The sequence below is a fragment of the Squalius cephalus genome (assembly GCF_949319135.1).
Source record: "Squalius cephalus genome assembly, chromosome: 21".
Classification (NCBI taxonomy): Eukaryota; Metazoa; Chordata; class Actinopteri; order Cypriniformes; family Leuciscidae; genus Squalius; species Squalius cephalus.
In genome coordinates, this window is record NC_137142.1 from 15,641,017 (window position 1) to 15,661,240 (window position 20,224).

The following is a 20,224-nucleotide window of genomic DNA, read 5'->3' on the forward strand; positions in this document are numbered from 1 at the left end:
TTCTCTCATCTACTGATGCTTTCAGTGCGTGAAGAGGTTTGGCATTGGTGCGGCATGTGTGTAAAATGTGTGTTTTAGACCTTTTAAGTAGGTCTAAAAAGGTTGTACTTAGAGTTGGTAATCATTTATTTTTGCATGTGTGGTTCTGGAGTTGTGCGGGCTGCTTGCGTCCTGAATCGTTCTTGGCTGATGAGGAGTAAATAAAGTCAATGTCCATTTGAAACAGCCAAGCAGAACTGAGAGAGATGTCCGAGTCCAAGCTCCATTTGGGTTTTAAAATCAGCATCTCAAACGCCTTCATATACACTTTGCAGCTGTATCCAGATTAAGAGCTCACCAAAACATAGATCATCCTATAATAAAAAGACCAGAGAAACATAAGCACAGTGATACAAAGATTAAAGATGAAGTCTCATGTGTGTTTAAAAAAACAGCAAAAACACATTTTTTAAATATTATTTTTTACAAAATATTACAAATTATAATTTCTTTCAAATAAAATATATTTTAAATTGTAATTTATTACTGAGATGTCAAAGCTGAATTTTCAGTATCATTACTCCAGTCTTCAGTGTCACATGATCCTTCAGAAATCATTCTAATATGCTGATTTGCCACTCAAGTAGCATTTTTTAAATATTATCAATGATGAAATCACTCAATATGGTGCTTGTATATATTTGTGGACACAGTGATTGATTTGATAATCAATCAAATTGTGTGTGTGTGTGTGTGTGTGTGTGTGTGTGTGTGTGTGTTGGCTGAATAAAAGTATTAATTTCTTTAAAAAAAAACGTTTTGAACCGTAGTGTACCGTATAAAAGATAAATAAAATCATATATATATATATTTTTTTTTTTACATTTCAATGCTTGATAAACAATTAAGCTGTACATACCCGTACAGATAGTAGAAAAACGAGAGGAGGTAGAATGCAAGTTTGCACCAGCCCTCCTTCTGACAGTACGCCAAAATATCTGCGTTCATTATCGTAGTGGGGTCATACAATCCAGGTCCACTCATCACAGGGCGACTCATATACCTGCACACAAACAAACACTTCATGTTGCACTTTGAGCAAGACACATTGCTGACTAATAACTTATTAACTTTAAAGACACTAGCTTGACACATCTACTGAGATGTTTGATATATATATATCCAGCAAGTGTTTATCTGTGATTGGTTTGGGGCTGAACGCCCCACCCACCTCCAGACGTGATAGGCCAGCAGGGGCATGTTGAGTCCAAGCGTCAGCCATTCTGCGGCGCACAGGAACATTACGCAGAAAAACACATGGATGAGGTACTCCGGCAAGACGAGCTAAGGAAACCACACAACACATGATCAGAAAACAAAAAACATACACAGAGACAGAGTTCTATTGCGCCTGATGCCAGTGCCCCAAATCTAGCCAATCAGGTGTAAGAATCATTAGGATTACCACCAGCCCATGAGCTCTAGTACTTGCTAGTCTATGCACATTTAAATCTCTCTAAACCTCTCAAGAACCGGATCTGCTGAGAATAACTGTCATAAATCATTATTTTAAGCAATGATAAATAAAATATTTACATTTAACAAGTGACTTTAAATTACATAATAGACTGCAAAATAAAATAAAAAATCCTTATACAAATAGTATGTGAAAAATTTAAGAGCTTAGAATTCAAAGACCTTATGACATCCTCAAGTTCAAAATTCAAACCAAGCAGAACACCTATTCCTACTCATTAACCTCTGAAACGGGTTATCTATTATATCCCAAAGCTGTTGAGGTTTGTAAAGAATATACTATACCCCATCAGCTTTAGATTTAGTCAAATATAGAGTGCAGAGTTTCTCTTATTAGGCAAATAGAACATCTGGCCATTAGCAAATTACTGTAAAAAAACAGACAAGTCAACATTTACTACACCCCCATCCCCCAGCCCACATACAAAGGTATGGGAACAGAGGCAGGATTGTGTTTTTTACAGGGAAACAATGCCAGGCAGAGTGAGAAGAGCAGCCATGCTGAGGAAGGGAGAAGCTACAAGGACCCCAGGCTGCCCCTGCCATGCCTGATCATAACCGGTAAATGAAGACAACACAATAAAGCCCATGCAAAAGAGAAAAAGTGTGTGTTCTGCTTTCGCCCAACACAAACACAGAGTAAAAATTAAAAATTCAAACTGTTGATGGTGATTATGAAGTAAAATTGCCTCAAAACTCATTAAGCATATCCTTCTGAGAGTGATCGGACACATCCAGCCAGAAACACCAACTCTGAGTCGATTCTAAGGTATACCATTCCTCAACTCTAGATGAATGTGCACCAAAGATGCTCACTACACCCGCTCTTCCTTCCCATCCATCATTAATCTCAAGTGTACTTGAAATAATGACTTCTCCTGCATTATCTTAATGGTGCAATTGCCTTACAGCGGTGCCAAGATTATAAGAACGCTTTCTAAGTGAGACATCATAAATGGAGTTAGTCGCTCTGGGTAAAGAGCAAACGAAGGAGGGGGGGACAGAACGGCACATGCATGTTCTGAGCATTTGCAAGTCTTTTCAGTTAACACTTTTCCCTGTAAACCACTGTCTTTCCTACACTCGAGTATACACCTGCGCAGACATCTGTGCCTCCACCCAACCCCACACTAACGGACTAAACCAGCCAAACATGAGTGAGATATAAGCAACCCTAAAGGAGCAATTCAGCATATGTAATGGCATTTGCAAGACGAGACCACCTCTGTAATCAAGCTGTTCAGTTGGCATAAATCAGATCCTGTCTCCCTGCTCGGCATGTTTGTACATTGAGGTGTTAGTTAACTGAAAAGACATTTGTAAACACTCCGCTCGTGCACACAGAGAGACTGTTACTGATCTTAAGCTGAATTCTGGTACCAACCTTCAGAGCAAGCCTGACCCTTTTAATTTTTTTCACCCTGTCAACTGTCTTTGAGCCAATCAGAGGAAAAAAGGTAAAAAGTAAATATTAAGAAAATAAATAACACAAAATGCAAATCAGAAAATCAAACTCTAGTAGTGTTAGTGTTGGAAAGCAACATTCACTGCAGATGATTTCATTGATTAGCAGAACAGTGTTGTGATAGAAGAGAAGAAACAGGAGTGCATGCATCACCCGGCATCTCTCCAAAAACTCTCACTTACCGGGTTTAATGTGTTACATTGGTCTATAGGATTCTTATAGTCAGTCTTCAGCTCATCGAATGCAATTATCTAAAAGTAAAACGGGGGGAAAAAGTTAAACACATGATCCAGGAGTAAACATACAAACATCATCTCACACATCATATGTCAGGAATATGTTATTCTTTCAGAACAACACTTACAAGGCTTTTTAAGCATTCAGAAATATTCTTGTGCTGGATGAGTAATTTAAAACAATACATTTACAAACAGACTGTAAAATACTAGCAAACATAAGCTTAAAGAGCTTAATATTTCATGAGATTTGTGTCGCAAGAGAAATTATGCAATTAGGAAATGAGGAAAGTATTATCCTGTATGCCTGAATCAAATTCAGGTTATACTTGTTTACTCATGAAAACTGGTAATGACAGATTTAATCCATTTCCAAAAGTAATATTATTGTATGAAATTCACACGTCCCCTTATTTAACTCTTGGGAAAGAAAGGGATGAAAAAAACAAAACAATATTCCAGTCACTATTGTGACATGAAAACGTTTGAATGTCTTTGGCATATTTGAGCAAAGGCAGAAATGTGATACTAGATCTGCAATGAAAGTTTTTGTATCTCTGAAACAGGTTAATGACACCAGACAGCATTGAGGAGATCTGAGCACTGGTGCTGTTCTGTCCACAAATAACTCACAAAATTCTCTCTTAATTCTCACAAAAACATAACAGTTCTAATTCTAACATGCTATATATATATATAACTTATATATCATTGTTGATTTTAGCATCAGTTCTGATTTATCACTGATCTGTAAACACATGCACGAGAGCCAAACGGGAGCGCGCGCCCCATCCGCCCGTGATCACCAGTATTAGATGCGACAGAAACTAATAAACAAAACGTGAACTAAATGTGGCTAACCCCATAGATAATACGTTTAGATACATTGAAATACCCTAATTGTCTAACGGAAGATTAGCGGTAATGATAATAATGGGTGTCACCAGGTTGCGCTCGTGCCATTCATTCGCGTTTGTCTCGCGCTCTGCTCTCTGTTGAACTAATGCCACTATCCACTGAGTATCTGATTTAAAAACCTTAGCGAATGTGTTGGAGTTCTGTTCAAAACACTTACATGCCAAATAGCGAAGAAAATGAGCGCCGCCGTCAGCAGAAGAGCCAACATATAACAAAAGGCCGCGAATGTGAACGCCATTTTTCGCTCATGTGGAATTATCCAGACCGACGACTGCTGTGACGTCGAGACAGCTGTATGTCACGTGACTGGAGACTTCACATACTCGAAAAAACGCGAGAGCAGGGGAAACCCCAAGTATACATAAATGAAATAATAATAATGAAATAATAACATCCTTCAAGCCCATATGTTTTTCGTGGAGCACAATCATTCATAGCATGTTCATATATTCATAAAGGCTACATCTGAATTTAAAAGAGACTAAAATACCATGAAGTAAAATATATATTATAATATATATATATATTATATATATTATATTCCTAATCTCCTGGGCCCGTATCCCTAAAGAATTTTTGTGCAAAAAGTGGCTCCTAGCGGCCAAATTCTAAGAAAATTCTCAGAGTCATGACGTTTTCTTAGAATTTCCCCTAAAAGTGACACGAAAATCCCAGTTAATATAAAAGCTATTCCTCAAGATTCCTAGCGCTTAAAAGGGCTCCTAAGGCGAGATCTGCTAAGAGCAGGGAAGAGGACTTTTAGTGGCTTAGGAGTTCCCCTAAGCAGCTGCACAAAATGGCCAACAGAGGATTTTTCTCCATTTTCTGTTTGTAGGATATTTGTTAACAAGCCTTCATAAATAGACCAGCCAGCAATCACAGACATTGATAAAAGCTGAGCCGTGTTACCCTCGTTAAGACCACACTGAGTTGTAACGTTGCAATTTCTACTTCATTAAGGACAGCCCCTTGAGATAGGCCATCTTGTTTTCAATGGGGTCCATATGGGAGTGAAAGTACAAAATATGCCAGCTAGGATATTAATATGAGCAAATAAGACACAAATCATTATTTGAACAGGGTGTAATGAGCTTAAGTTTTCACATATTTTAGATTCTAATGTTAGGCTATATAACCCCTACAGCAGGGGTCGGCAATTAACTTTGGCCGCGGGCCAATTTTTCTTTTAGCCAGTAGATGGCGGGCCAGCTACACGGAGTAGCCCTATGGCTACAAATTAAATAGCTACTCTTAATCAGAGCCCGTCTCCTATTAGACATTCTCTGTCTTAATGAATACTCTTAACGTCTACATTGCATATATCAATGAAATCATTTTAAACAGATCAAGTACTATTGTGTTAACATATTACAGCTATTTTAATAAAGGTGTGAATAGCAATACAATGCCTAATTTGCTTACAGTCCGACTTTTGAACTTTATTCCTTTTTTATTATTATTATTTATTCGGGACACACTGTCACACACACATACACACCTATGGTTTAAGGAGGTCTGCGCGGGACTGTTTTTTTTTTCTTCTTTTCGTCCCGCTCCCACAAGGTTCAATTCAGCAATTAAAATACACCCGCATTATTTCCCGACCTGACGGGTCCGCAAAATTTAGATCTAGTTTCCAGAATCTCACATTCAAATGTCTCTAACGGAAATTTGAGAGATTAAGTAGCAGCCTATAACAATTATAAATGCTTTGTGTTCGTGTCAACATAAAATATTATTTTAACATTGTAGGCTACTGTCAGCAGAGAAAAAAATGTCACAGAAAAAAATAATAAATAAATAAATTAAATAGGACAAAGCCTATCACTCAAATTGTTAAGCAACATAAACGAAAACCATATTGCCCTACTGACAAATGAAGCATGCTATTTTCTGCCAACTATTTCAAACATCCTTGCAAAAAAATAATGTTGTTTATTATTTATTAACAATGGTTTCAGTACCAAACAGCTCCTCAGAGCTAGGAGCCTACAGGTGGTCAGAATGAAGTGCGGATACGCTGTCAAAAGATGTCGGGAGTGGGCTATTGTCAGTCAGACCGCCCGCTCCGTCCAAAGTATAGGTACCTACAGAGTTCCGACCGCTACCGTCTTTATATTTTAAAATTGAATCCCGCGCCGCATGATTCATGCGCGTTTTACACAGTATGCGGCGGTGAAATCGCCGCGCGGCTACGGCTTTTCTCAAGTAGCCTAGTGGAAGAGTTTTGTGCAGCATTTAGTGCAAATATTTTTTATCAGGTAGGCTAATACATATTATTTATCAGTGTGTTATAGGCCTACCCGAGTAAATAATAAGTAACGAATGATACACGGGGCCTATTTGTAAACCGTTATTGTAAAATAAAAATAGGCTGAAAAAAAAAAAACGGACTTCCAAAATAATCCGGCGGGCCAGGAAATATTGCTGGCGGGCCAGTTTTGGCCCGCGGGCCGCCTATTGCCGACCCCTGCCCTACAGCTTACTATTCATTTTCCAGATATTTTCTTGAATGTGAAATATTATTTACAATTACAGTCTGCATAAGATTAGAGTGTATAATTATGTTTATTGATTTGAGGGTACATCCTTTGCTCATTATCACCAAAAGTTCATTTTCATCAAACTTGTAGGATCAACCAATCACGGCTTTTGAAATGATGACTCATACCTAGCAACGGGGTCAACCACACCTCCTCACTAAGATAGGATTTTCCATCCATTCCTTGCTCAGAGTTCACTGAAAATGTTCTGGAATCACTTCTAAGCTAAAACTCCTGGCAAGGAATTTTTAGGTTAAGTTAGGAGCTCTCTGAGAGGATTCTCAGAATCTTTAGGGATACGGGCCCTGAAGCCATGATGGCTTTGTGTGAGTAATAGATTTAGGTTGAAATTTGTCTAAGAGACAAAGATGCATAGGCCTACTGATAAATAAATATAATATTATTAATAAAATGTGCTGAATGAATTAATAACATTAACATTAACACAGACTTTAGGGCCTATAAAATACTGACAAATATGAATCACGAACATAAAAGCTTGAAGAGCCTAATATATGAGAATATTTTACATGTTGCAGTGAAAGTGATGTGAGATTGAACTGCTTTAATATGGAAACACAATTGCTAAGCCAAAGAGATCTTCTTGCATTTCTCCTTGTTTTGCCTGTAAACTCGCATCTATTTGACCCATCCCCAAGTTTAGAAAATATGCAATATATAATCCACCAGGCCTGAAAAAAGTGATCCTGCTGAATGCCATAATACAAATCTCTTAAAACCTTTCATCTTTTCGTAAGTTGCAGAAGTCTTCTATACTGTGTGTTGTGCTGAATGTTACAACATTCATGTTAGCCTAGGCTACTATTGTCGTGGTTGGTAAAATAAAAATTGAATTTGAAAAACAAAGAGGAATTATTCAGATATGTTAAGGAAATGTAAAGCAAGCTAACTGCAAATAAATGGAATTTTTCACTTCCTGGGGCAAGATGAAATGACAATATATCATCGTCACGTCAGGTGATGCATGTTTGTTAAGGACTAGATCAATAGCGCCCAAACAGACAGATCAAATCAAAACCACATGAAAACACCGAACTGTGGGTAGAATTTTCTAATGCTTTCAGCCATTAACCTAATACTGTTTTACTAATGCAAACCCAGCGGTCATTGAATATAGAATTGACTTTTCATGGTAATGGGCATGGCTAAATCACCTTGTTTGACATTTACTCTCTTAGCAGATACTTCCTTCCCAAGCCGACTGAACATTGGTCTTAAGTCTCAGTAACCAGGATAGGTAACTCTTCATTGCACTCCTAAAAAGTAATGGCCATTATTCAGAACAGAATCATGTATCATCCACTTACAACCAACTTCAACCAGTAAACTTTGCTAAAACCAGTAAGATACTCAAATTTAACATATGACCTCAATAGTACATTATTTTTTGTATGACATTATTTCACCCTTTGCTTACTGTACAAATGACTGAAAAACACTACACATGACATGAACACACATGATGCACAACTAAGAAGTTTAAAAATAAAGGTGTGAATACAATCAAGAACACTCCAGTTAAACACATGGTCAAATTTTCAAAGGAAAAAACCTTCTATTTAATTATTCAAAACAGCAGACAAATGTAATTGAGACACATATTGAAAGGTTAACTGTTTTTCTGGTTTGAAGAGATTATAAATGACCAGAAAAAGCATCTTCAGTCATTAAAAATTTGACATTAAACACATACACAGTTCACTAATGTATGGGACATATCATGTGATGTCCACATCATATAAACCACCAAAGTGAGCAATCAGTGTTTAATAGGTAACAGCACTAATCACAGGTGTTACAGGTTCTACAGATGTACAGAGATGAGCCTGACCCACATTAGAGCTCACAGATTCTGAAAGATGCAAGATCTGCAGAGGTATTATTAATCGAAACCCCAATATCACTTCCTCCAACTATTTGTATTACTCTGTTAAGCTGTAAACATTTAATTAATTTCCAGTGTTTACATTTTGCCAATAGAATGATTGTTTTTACATAAATATGGAAATAGCAATGCTTTGCAAAAACTCAAGAATAGTGAGACCGGCTTTATTCCAGTGTTTAGCTGGACAAAGAGAGAGAGGAATTAATTAGGAGATGATGCCTGTGGCCAAATAACACCATAGCATAGCAAACCCCTGTCGCTGTACATCTAAAACTACACATTTCCAAAAAGGTGGGACAGATTGTCTGGGTGATGTGTACCTTACCCCCTTTCCCAAAAACAATAAATCAATAAAAATGAGTCCCAGAACTCTCACCCAATTGTCCTCACAGATTCTAGATCTTTAGTGGAGATTTGTTTGTCAGCTTGTGAGAACAGATTTAAAAAAAGGCAAAACATAATAAATTTATGACACTCAAGACAACAGGTCAGATACGATAATCAAATACTCTCTCCCAACTTCTCCCGACTTCTGAACCCTTCGCCTACCATTACAGTTCAACAGATATCAAAACAAAATAATTAATGTTTGGTCAAAAATACTCCAAATTAGAGGTAGAAAATGCATTACGAAGGCCCTTGTAGTATCAGGGCATTACATGAAAACATAACTGGGAAAACACATGACATGTTAAGAGTTTTAGAATGTTTAAATATGTTGCCATGTCATCGATCATGTAGGATAGCTGACATGGGATTGCCTAAAATCACAACATGACCCAACTATCATGGCAGTAAGACTGGATTGCCTGTGCAGGCCAGTACATACTTCACTGCTCAGGGATGAGAGTGGAATGGTTCTAAAAATCCAAGGAATAGTTCAGAGTACTTGTGGAATTTGCTTTCATATTTTCTTTTCTTGTCTTTGCACCTCAAATATCTGTCATCTTAAACTGGTACAGGCGGGTTTAGAGTTTGGGCAGAAGCATTCAAACATACACAAACAGACATTATCAGATGGACTATGGTATTCTCTCCGTTTGGAGGTGATGGTCCCATCTCGGTCACTCTTTAAACATGAGTTGTAGCTTGTTCGGTCTGTTCTTAGCGGAAGAAGCCCAGTTTCTCTCTTAGCCACTCCTCTGTCAGGTCTTCGGTGTTCCTTATCTCAAACACCTGAAAAAAATAATATTTAGAAGCCATTCCCACTACACTGCTTTACAGAAAGAACATCACTGGGTGTAAGGTCAAGTGTTTCACCTTGGTTAGTTCAACCGTCTGTACCAGTTTGTTTTTGCTGCCAGCATACATCATCTGCTGCTCAGGTTTGCATCCTGGGAAAGTGTGTTTCATTTTAGAGAATTGGAGACATAGCACTGCTTCATATTACTGAGTTTGTGCATATTGAATAATTTTTCTGGTGAACAGATTTTTTTTTTACCAACAGGACTGGAGAAGATAAAACACAGAGGGTAGGACACTCTCCCATCATCGTGCTGGTACTTATAGCTGTAGACTACAAATGTGTCACAGGTTAGGGAAACTAATGATTGTTCAATGTTGAATGGAAAACAGAACATTTCTTGAAAGTCCCATAAGTTCCTAGAGTTTAAATCATGGTAGAGTACAAAGTGACTTTGTTTTAGTTAAGGATATCTGGGCTGTCTCTCTGGTAGCTCGTTCTTCAGATCTTCAGGGGAAATATCCTACAAGAAATCAAACCCTGGTTTACACCACTGAGCTGTTCAATTGTAAACTCCACTTGAAAGCCGTCTATTATGTATTCATGCAATAAAAGTGGTTATATGATGTGTGTGTGAATTTACCTCATGCTCCTCCTCCAGAATCACCAGCTGTTTGTCTTTATCAATCTTCACTGTAACCAGAGGAGAATACAGCAATGTCAACATTCAATCCTCATGGTATATGAGGAGGTGTGAGCATGTGGACCAGTTTGAGTGTTTCATTTAAGTTCAACTCACTGATGATGGCAGCATTATTGGTTTCCTTCCTGAAGCGGAAATCGCGCAACTTTTTCACCAGGTCTTCGTCCACCTCACACACAACTAAAGATTCACTCTGCACACACACATTTTTCTTATTACTATTTTTTCACATTTTAAAATATTATAAAATCTATCAGCGGTTACATTTTATTTGAAGGTGTCCGTGTTACAGTGTAATTATACATTATACAATATTTGAAGTATGTGAATTATGTAGACCAAAAACAATACAAAAAATATTAATATATTTAGGAGAAGTGGTCAAGAGAATTGGACAGCAGCATGTAAGTGTATTTGTTTCTTTTCTCATTTGATTTTAGTTGTCGTTGCTACTGTGTTAGACTAGCAGGGACTAGTCACAGCACTTGCACATTGTTGCCCAGTTGTTGGTTTGATTGCTTCTAATGTTCTCCTCATTTTCAGTCGCTTTGGATAAAAGCATCTGCTGAATGATTACATATAAATGTATCATATTATAACCATAGTTCATTAGGTGTATCCAGCGACCACATTCAAGGCTGTTTTTCCTCTCGTCTTGTCGGTTGGCTTAGACAAGCATGTCCAAACTTTTGACTAGTAGTGTATAAATAATTAATCAACCTGAAAAACTCCCAATTACTGGTAATCTCTTTCAATATGACTGAGACATACAGGTTAGGGACACACGCATGGTTGAGAGTTTGTAAGCTCCAATAAGTGTTCAAATTAACAATCTAAATTAAAATGCTAAAAATAAATATGTACAACTTTATACTGACTAATATTGTATTTGAGTCAACAAGGTTGAGAACCACTGACCTATAGTAAGAAATAACCAGACTGAAAGTAGAGAGAGTGGAAACTACAATGTGTTTATTCTGATTGTGAAATTCTGTTAACAAACTCTAATTCATATCAGTTCAATATAATGCTATACAACGAAACCACCTGTCTACTCAAACACACAACAACATCCAGCTGTATGGGGTCTTTAAAGATTAGGAGTTCACAAAACTCCTCCATTAGGACAATGAGTGTGGGTCATCAGGAGGAGAACAACACTTTCTTAGCTGTTGATGTGGCGGACAAACGTGTTTGTCGTGGAATGCGAAGAATTTATTTCATTGCATTGTTTGCCATTTCTGCTCCGATTAAATTACATTGTTTGATCGTGACTTGACGTGCCATTCCAAGAAAAGGAGCCGCACTGTCTTTTTGTCGCTCAGCACAGCAGATTTTCCAACATTTCCTTGGAATACTGAAGTGTGAGCAGAGCACGTCCCTGCCCGCAACAGGAAATGAGAATTCCCCGGGAGCCGCCGGAATTCCATCATATCACTTATGTAAGGCAATCCTATCTCGTGAAAATTCTAAACAGAGTTTTAGGGTAATTGTAACGCCAAACGCGCCTTTATTTTGGTAAACTTTATAAGTCGGTGTGATGCAGGAGAGGGTTTGACATGCAGCTCATCACAAAGCACTGGGTGGAACTGCAACAGGGCTCTTAAAAAAACAACAACCTCTCTAACATACACATATCACTGACCCTTGAGGCCTACGGCGTTATTTGGAAATGCTTCCGAATTATTATACATCCTATAAGACAACGCCGCCATTAAAATGTTTTTATTAATCCAAGCCAGTTTTTGTACTCACCATTTTCACAGACAGCACGAGCCCAGCAGTGCAGGAGTTCTACCGTGCCGCGTCTCGTGACGTTCGTTTGACCAATCAGAACGCCTGAACGCGCCAGGCTTTGAATGGCTGACTGTTCCTGGATCAGTTCGTTTCACCCATAAAAGGACGAGCTCTGTCTGATTCCAGAACAGCAGCGTTTTGACATGAACTCGGGTTGATGTTCATGGAAAGAACTATCGAATTAATGCTTCTATCTCTCCCACAGACTGTATAAAACAAGATCTCTCCGCACCCACAGGGACATTAAAGGATTTGGTTGGATTACTATCTGTTCTAATTAAATAGCTAACTAACTAACTATATATCGAATTAATGCTTCTACATCTCCTATAGACTGTATAAAACAATATATATATATATATATATATATATATATATATATATATATATATATATATATATATATATATATATATAAAACCATATGTAACAGATTGAAACACCCATTTCTACAGGGACGCTCGTCAGGAATATATAACATTTTGTTTTCGCACTAATTTTTTAAACGTTTAAACTAAAAGTTCATATATTTATTGTAGAAAATATCAAATTAATATGTTTTTTTTTAAATTATTATTATTTATGGGAAATGTAAATTTACATGTAAATGTAGCGACAGAAAAATCACACAAATCATGGTTCAAATTGTAGATATGTCCCAAATTTTAGAATCAGGCCAGACAATCACCATTATTGTCAACCTTCACATCAACATTCACCAGTTGTTGGAAAATCTTTACTTTTTCAGGCTCTATTCGTGGAAGGACATTTAAAAACCCGGAAAAGTTTATAAACCAGTTGTGGGAGTGTGATTCATTTTATTATGGGTGTTTTATTTTAAGCATCCCAGGGTTGAACACCCCCCTCCCCACTCTCCGTCACAGTAACCCTACGCATGCGCAGATAAACCGGCCCATCCCTCAGATGACACGCCCATCGGGGAGCATGCGCGTGTGTAGCGCTCATATCTGATCTATAAACACAGTAGATTGATCTGTGCCTTTAACTACAGCGGTAAATGTCTCATCCATATAATTTGGTGCTCACATTGTTTTCAAACACGCCGTTGAAAACCCTCAATATTCCAGTTATCACCTCACTTCCTGTATAGAGTTTAGTAATACCAGTAATACTGACTTTCGGATCTTTTCGGGCGACGGGACCTGGTGCTGCTCAGAAACCCGTATCTCCGGACCGCAGGCCCTGATCCAGTCGAGGTGCTTGTGCTCACAAAACTGCTCACATTTCACCCAAAATGCGCATGTGTATAGATGACACAGTTTGATTAGTGTATAGTTAGAATGGTGCCTGATTTCATCTTAAACCAGATCATTTTTAAATGTATTGTGTTTAAAATAACCTTTTGCGACAGTGTGTTGAATCCAGTGACGTCTCTCTTTATTAATAGCGTCTTTACAACTAGTTGTCTACATGTGCTAGATTTATGACAGATTATGATTTCCATATAATTGTGTATGATATTAATGTCACTTCTTGTTTCTCTGTTAGGCCATGGCAGACTTTTCGGTAAGTTTTTAAACTGTTTATGAATTGTTGTTCACTTGTATCATTTTGGGCTTGTATTTCCTCCTGTGTTAGTAAAACAAGAAACTTTGTAATTTAATACATGTTACCAGCAGTAGAAATGACTGTACTAGTAGACTCGGTTATTTACATTTCCCATCAATTTAATTTAGTATTCTTTATTCAGCAAGTATATTCAATAATTCTGTATAGTCATAGATATACAGTATTATAAAATACAGTGGGGTCCAAACGCGTAAGACCACTAGTGGAAAAGTTTCTATTGAGCATTCATATATATAGCATATATACTGTATATACAGCAGCATTCAAGCTGCATGAACTTCAAGTGAGATCAAAACCTGATGATCATGTTGTCCAGCATGATTTGAGATGATTTCAGTTCACATGATCAGTGTCACAAATTTGCTTATTTACTGACCTAGAAATATTAAACATGATTTTTTTTCCGAAGTCCTAAAAGTTTATTTACAGGTTTAATGTAGGTTTTTAGTCCCATATCTTCAATTTGGTCTCAGTCTTTTTTTAACTCCACTGTTTGCCCTAGCGATAAAAACAGTTCAAAAGTATTTTTGATAAAATTCAGTTGATGTTTCATTTGCTGTGATATCTCCTGCATCTTCTTCCTGTAGCTTGCGGACGCAATCCCAGATGATGTTTCTGGTGAAGCATCAAAAACTAGGCACACCAATCCATCAGCTCCTGGAAATGGTGCTCCGCCCCCCACCAATCCTGGATGGCCTGGTGCGGCCCCTGGTGGCCCTAATTTCCCATCCTCAGGAGGCCCTGGCCAACCAACAGCCCCTTCTGGCTTTCCCCAGAGCGGGCCATCTGCCCCTGGTTCCTTTCCACCCGGCCCAGGAGCCCCGGGCCAGTTTCCTGGAGCCCCGGCTGCCCCGGGTGGATACCCTCCAGGTCCGGGCGGATACCCTCCAGGTCCGGGCGTACCTGGACAGTTCCCCTCCAACCCTGGAGCTCCAGGACAGTTTCCCTCGATGCCAGGTCAGTTCCCACCAGGTGGGGCACCCATGCCATACCCCGTTCCTGGACAGTTCCCTTCCCCACCTGGGGCTCCACAGGGCCCATATCCAAATGTGCCTTACCCACCAGGTCCATCTGGGCCTGGCATGTACGGCCCAGGAGGCCCTGGTGCCTTTCCACCAGATGGAGGCCCAGGATATGCAGGAGGAATGTTTCCCCCAATTCCACCAGGGTCCTGGGGTACACACGGAGGGGGCTTCCCTCCTCAACCTGGCCCACCAGGAGGCTTCGGTCCAGGGCCCATGGGACCATACGGAGGGCCTGCAGCTCCAGGTGGAATGCTGGTGAGTAATTATGACCGTATGAATGGGTGTATAATAGGGCTGGATATTGACACAAATTTCAAGATTTGATCCGATTTCAGTCCACAGGCTTGCGATTCAATTCAGTTTCTAACTCAATTCATGAGGCTATACTGAATATCGGGTACAGTTACATGAGAGTTGTTTTTCTCCCTGAAGTGATAACTAATCCTGTAACTATATGGGGGAACCCTGTCAGTTGGTACATTTCTATTAAATAAAAGGTTAAAATTAACAGCTGATTTGTATACAAACATTTAATTTGCACATAATGAAGTTTTTATAATAATATAAACTTTAATGATAAAAATTACATTTCTAGTTGAAAATTATTTTTGAATTCAGAGACGGATCGATTTTGGTTAATTAAAATGAGAATCGATTAAAATCGAGAAATTAATATTGTCAACCCAGCCCTAGTGTATAAAGGGATTTGCATGTGCGAGTCCGCATATAAGTGTGTGGGATTGGCTTGGTTTGGTGGTTGCTGGGGATTTGTTTTTCGGCCTGCTGGAGTTTATTTTATCAAAGTGTTGGTGACATAAGTGTTGCTTTCAGGGTTGTAGGTTTAGCTCTTGAGGTCTGGGATGTTCCTGCGGTGGTCTCATTCTGCTGGATCACGTTAAAACGACAGATCTCAAAAGCTCCTCTTCTTGTTTTTCAGCCACCATATAGACCTCCATATTTTTGAGCACAATGAACAGCTCAGCCAATCACAGGAGGAGGACAGCACTGCAGCCATCACAAAGACCCCAGTTAACATCCAATCAGAGTTCTGGACATTTAGCACAAACTCATGCTGATATATTTGCATATCACCTTTGCAAACAAATGCACATATTTAATGTAGCTGAGACACTTTCTGCAAAGTACACTCGTGATTATTTTAATACTATTGACAGGTGTATGTTTTAATGATGTTATTGCATAAAAAAGAGAAAAAATAAATAATGCACTTTGTCTTTATACAACAAACAGATGTGTGCTATTGAAATTTAAGGTTTTTAATGGGCTCAATTTATTGTTTGTTAAAAGTCAGCTTTTGTCAGATATTGAAGGTAATGTTGAGAAGCTGACAAGCTTTTTAATAATTGCACTATCAGTCAAAAGTTTGCGGTCAGTGTTTTTACAATTTAAAATGACTGTCTTCTATTTAAATATATTTTAAAATTGATCTTTCAGATATTCTAATATGCTGATTTGGAAAATGTGATACTTTTTTTCAGGATTCTTTAATGAATAGAAAGTTAAAAAGAATAGCATTTATTGGAAATGGAAATATTTTGTATCATTCATTTCTTAAATGTCACTTTTGATCAGTTTAATGTGTCTGCTGAATAAAAATATAAATATATTTTATAAAAAAAGATCTTACTTATTCCAACTTTTGAAAGATAGTATGTGTTTAATCTTTTTTCACTGAAAGGAATAATGAGTCAGTGGGTGGGGTTTGGAATCAGGGTTTGGCAGTTTATGAGATTTGTCACAGTGTTGCCATAGCAAAGTTGTTTATAAACTTGATGTCATGTGATCTCTGACGTGGCATTGGCTAAAATAAGAGAGAGAAAAAAGGGACGTGTGTTTGGATTTGTTTTGGGTGTTTGCTGTTTAGTATACATAAGCTTTTATGACGTTGAGTAACAAGCTTTTTTTTTTCAGTTTAAGTTGGAAAAATATTCCATTGAATTGAAGTCCAGTTAAATGTCAGGGAGGGCTTCGTGTTATTTTGCACACTATGGAAAAGCCATGGAATTTTATAATGGAGAATGGAAGAAAGTTAGAGACATAATGAGTAAATGTATTAAAGGATGATGAAACCTGTCAAGTACTTCATGTGTAAAACTCTGAGCTCTCAGGGGAACAGGGCTAATCCAACATTAAGATAATGATTATGCACATATTTGTTCTTTGTATAATCACAGTTTATTGGTGAATAGACATTGGTGGTGGTTGAGGAGATTCCCCTCTTCTATGTAAAGTGCTTTGAGTACCCAGAAAAGCGCTATATAAATGTAACAAATTATTATTATAATAACTTTATTAAAAGTTTTGGGGTCTGTAAGATGTATTTAAATACTTTTATTTAGCAAGGGTGTATTAAATTGATCAAAAATTACAGTAAAACATTTTAATGTTACAAACTATTTCTATTTTGAATAAATGCTGTTCTTTTGAACTTTCTATTCATCAAAGAATCCTGAAAAAATGCATTTTGAGCAGCAAATCAGCAAAGGATCATGTGACACTGAATACTGGAGTAATGATTCTGAACATTCAGCTTTGCATCCGAGGAATAGGTTATTTTTAAATTATAATAATATTACACAACATTACTGTTCATACTGTATTTTCGATCAAATAAATGTATGAGATAATTATTTATGCATTTATAAGCATAAGAGACTTCTTTTAAAAACAAAAAAAATGTGTACAGACATTTGGAATATAGAGTTAATTTTAGGATAGAGATCATAATCCACATTAGGGATCCACATTATATCTCCATATGGTTATTGGTGGATATTATTAGCTTTACATTTTAATAGTATCAGTTGTTATTGGATATGTAGTTATACATGCTAATTTCCCCTATTTTTACATTTAGATTACCTTTGCTGTCATCTAAGACTTATTTAAATTAATTTCTAAAATCAAGTTAGTCTGTGAAAACACAAATAATTAATAACACTATTAAAAATAATCTTTAGCATATCTCAAAATTAATATCCAGTATTCATGCTGCATATTATAATGTACACTTGTAGCATTTATGGTTCGTTTTTACTTAATCCGCCTTTTATTGGTTATCAGCCATAACATGCCAGATATTTATTTTTTTATTTGCAATAATTTGCAATATCTTTATCTACAATAACAAAGATGAAGGATAAATTCTTACATATATTCTTCTTGTAGAGACCTGTTAAACCTGTTAAGGACTTCAAATAACTTCTGTTTGTGTGTATGTGTGTTTTAGCCACTGCCGTACGATCTACCGCTGCATGCAGGGATAATGCCCGGCCTCCTGATCACTATCGTGGGTGAGCCAGTACCCGGAGGAAACAGGTAACACACACATTTATGTAACAAAACACAGCATTACTTCACCGTGTCCAAAGCAAACACTCTCTTCTCTTTGCTTAGGTTCCATGTAGATTTTGTGAGGGGGCATGATGTGGTTTTCCATTTCAACCCACGTTTCCACGAGAACACCATCGTACGGAACACAGAATTCGGAGGCTGCTGGGGTCCCGAGGAGAGAGATGGAGGCTTTCCCTTTGTGCAGGGCAGACAGTTTGAGGTACGGCCTTCTGATTTACCTTCAGAGAAGGAATTTAAACCATGCCTGATTTCAGCTGTGTTCCCATAGGCCACGTACACACGGTACAGTTTCTGGAGTGACAACCGCATTGAAATGTGGGAGTGAATCCCCTGAATTATCATTCCTTGTACAGAACATGACTCGCTTCTGAAATTGCGATGATTGACACCGTGGTAACCATAGCGAAGTCCTGGCATATTGCGCGTTTGGTATCCTCTATTTTTGACAAAAGACTCGTTGTGTTTAGCTATTTGAACCAAACCACCGTCGACAGAGGCAGAGTTCTGTTTATGTTTGGAAGGCAAAGATGCAGTGTTGACATGTCCACTTATTATAAAAGTCTTTGGGCTTGTTGATTGGGCTTGGCTCATCCAGTTTATGCAGTTATTAAAGTAGACAGGTGCAGGTTGCAATTTTTCGGCTGTATTTCCAAAATAAATGTATGTTCTTGTTTGCTTTTTTTTTTTAACAAGATCTGGCAACAAGAATGAGTCAACCCTCGTACCTCTTCTTGCACTGCGCTGGGAGTGTAGCGGTTCAAATTTCTCACAGTTCGTTTTTTATCACGGTTTTAGGGTTACGGTTTCGGTATGGTTCGGTGTTCAGGGGGAAAAGGGACTATGGTCAAATAAAAACAAGGAAATTAAGAACAAATAATCAAACTACAATCAACAGCACAAACAAATACAATAGAGCAAATCATACAAAATAAAATAAACTGTGCATTTCAGGTTATTTAGGTATCTAACAGTACAGAAACTGAATAAAGTAATCAGTGTAAAACAACATTGCATATAATCTTCACTGGATAAATAAAATAAATATGAATCATTTTTAAAGTTACAAAAGCTATTCAGTCAAGAGCAGTGAATGATGTCCTTTTCTTTTGTTGTTTGATTTACATTAAAAACACAGAGAGCAGGAATATTAGGCTGCTGTCACTTTAAGAAAATGCACAGATCCAAAATGATACACATGCATCTTTCTCGGCTGTTTACGTTAACTTAAGACATAACCTACAACGTTTGCTAGTATACTCGCCAAGATGGGCATGTTGACATAATTTGTGTGTGAATTTGTCCGTTCAAGCGCAAGACTTGAAAGAGAGCTCAATATTTGCTCGCTGTACACACGCTTTCTGTGTTCTTGTATTCTTGCGCTTAAATGTTTAAATTGGCAAGGTTTCTCGCGCGCTATCAACACCCAGGTGATGACGGTGTAAATGACTGGTCATGTTTAGGGGAAGTTTATAACAAAGTTTAGGGGAAGCCAGAATGCGTATCCATCGACCAAACTTATGTGCAGTGTTCATGGCCCTAATGTGTTTTTGTGTGCAGCTGAAGATCCTGGTGGAGACAGACGGGTTTAAGGTGGCTGTGGACGGGGTTCATCTGCTGGAGTTTGAGCACAGAACAGGCGGGATGGAGGATGTCACTCGTCTGCACATAGAGGGAGACCTTACTCTGTTCAGTGCAGCCCCCAGCATGATCTGAAACACAGGGAGCCATTTGACAATGTTGAGGTGACACATTAAGTCATTGGTCTTTAGAAAGTACTTTATCTCCAAAAAAGTGGGACGAACAGAAATGAATAAAAGTAATAATGATATATCTGTTAAACGTCTCTCCATTGCAGATTAGTCAAACACATGATCGCCACATGATCTAAACAAATGAAATACAGATGTAGAGAAAGTTCCGACTCGTCTGAGAGGTCATCAGGACACTGATATCACTGATGTGTGTCTA

The 20,224-nt window shown here is 37.9% G+C and overlaps 3 protein-coding genes across 6 annotated transcripts; 1 reads left to right on the plus strand and 2 right to left on the minus strand.

The window, feature by feature from the left end:
• Positions 1–196: 196 nt before the first annotated feature.
• Positions 197–4,433, minus strand: cnih1 (cornichon family member 1). The gene is made up of 5 exons (XM_079856257.1): positions 4,292–4,433; positions 3,163–3,231; positions 1,211–1,323; positions 899–1,042; positions 197–353 (listed from the first exon to the last, which is right to left on the minus strand). The coding sequence occupies exons 1-5, from the start codon at positions 4,370–4,372 to the stop codon at positions 326–328; spliced, it is 435 nt and encodes a 144-aa protein (XP_079712383.1). The 5' UTR covers positions 4,373–4,433; the 3' UTR covers positions 197–325.
• A 2,745-nt stretch (positions 4,434–7,178) lies between these two features.
• Positions 7,179–12,454, minus strand: gmfb (glia maturation factor, beta). The gene is made up of 7 exons (XM_079856258.1): positions 12,225–12,454; positions 10,566–10,662; positions 10,410–10,459; positions 10,240–10,289; positions 10,025–10,107; positions 9,844–9,917; positions 7,179–9,759 (listed from the first exon to the last, which is right to left on the minus strand). The coding sequence occupies exons 1-7, from the start codon at positions 12,225–12,227 to the stop codon at positions 9,688–9,690; spliced, it is 429 nt and encodes a 142-aa protein (XP_079712384.1). The 5' UTR covers positions 12,228–12,454; the 3' UTR covers positions 7,179–9,687.
• On the plus strand, positions 11,808–20,211 carry lgals3a (lectin, galactoside binding soluble 3a). 4 transcript variants are annotated; one of them, XM_079856250.1, is made up of 7 exons: positions 11,808–11,911; positions 13,776–13,793; positions 14,444–15,136; positions 18,132–18,220; positions 18,299–18,455; positions 19,814–19,998; positions 20,112–20,211. In XM_079856250.1, the coding sequence occupies exons 1-6, from the start codon at positions 11,867–11,869 to the stop codon at positions 19,967–19,969; spliced, it is 1,158 nt and encodes a 385-aa protein (XP_079712376.1). In that variant the 5' UTR covers positions 11,808–11,866; the 3' UTR covers positions 19,970–19,998; positions 20,112–20,211. The 4 variants fall into 4 exon arrangements, with proteins under 4 accessions (XP_079712376.1, XP_079712375.1, XP_079712378.1 ...); XM_079856249.1 differs by having other exon boundaries at positions 19,814–20,211; XM_079856251.1 differs by lacking the exon at positions 11,808–11,911 and adding an exon at positions 13,348–13,483 and having other exon boundaries at positions 19,814–20,211.
• The last annotated feature ends 13 nt before the right edge of the window (positions 20,212–20,224 follow it).

What these genes read in the sequence shown, in the direction of transcription:
- cnih1 (XM_079856257.1), bottom strand. Translation starts at nt 4,372, where the DNA reads ATGGCGTTCACATTCGCGGCCTTTTGTTATATGTTGGCTCTTCTGCTG. An exon ending in TTTTCTTCGCTATTTGGCAT is followed by an intron (nt 3,232 to 4,291) that starts GTAAGTGTTTTG and finishes TTTTACTTTTAG; the next exon opens with ATAATTGCATTCGATGAGCT. An exon ending in CTGGCCTATCACGTCTGGAG is followed by an intron (nt 1,043 to 1,210) that starts GTGGGTGGGGCG and finishes GTTTGTGTGCAG; the next exon opens with GTATATGAGTCGCCCTGTGA.
- lgals3a (XM_079856249.1), top strand. Translation starts at nt 11,867, where the DNA reads ATGAGAATTCCCCGGGAGCCGCCGGAATTCCATCATATCACTTAT. An exon ending in CAGCTCCAGGTGGAATGCTG is followed by an intron (nt 15,137 to 18,131) that starts GTGAGTAATTAT and finishes TGTGTGTTTTAG; the next exon opens with CCACTGCCGTACGATCTACC. An exon ending in TGCAGGGCAGACAGTTTGAG is followed by an intron (nt 18,456 to 19,813) that starts GTACGGCCTTCT and finishes TTTTGTGTGCAG; the next exon opens with CTGAAGATCCTGGTGGAGAC.
- gmfb (XM_079856258.1), bottom strand. An exon ending in CAATAATGCTGCCATCATCA is followed by an intron (nt 10,460 to 10,565) that starts GTGAGTTGAACT and finishes CTCTGGTTACAG; the next exon opens with TGAAGATTGATAAAGACAAA. An exon ending in TTCTGGAGGAGGAGCATGAG is followed by an intron (nt 10,290 to 10,409) that starts GTAAATTCACAC and finishes GATTTCTTGTAG; the next exon opens with GATATTTCCCCTGAAGATCT.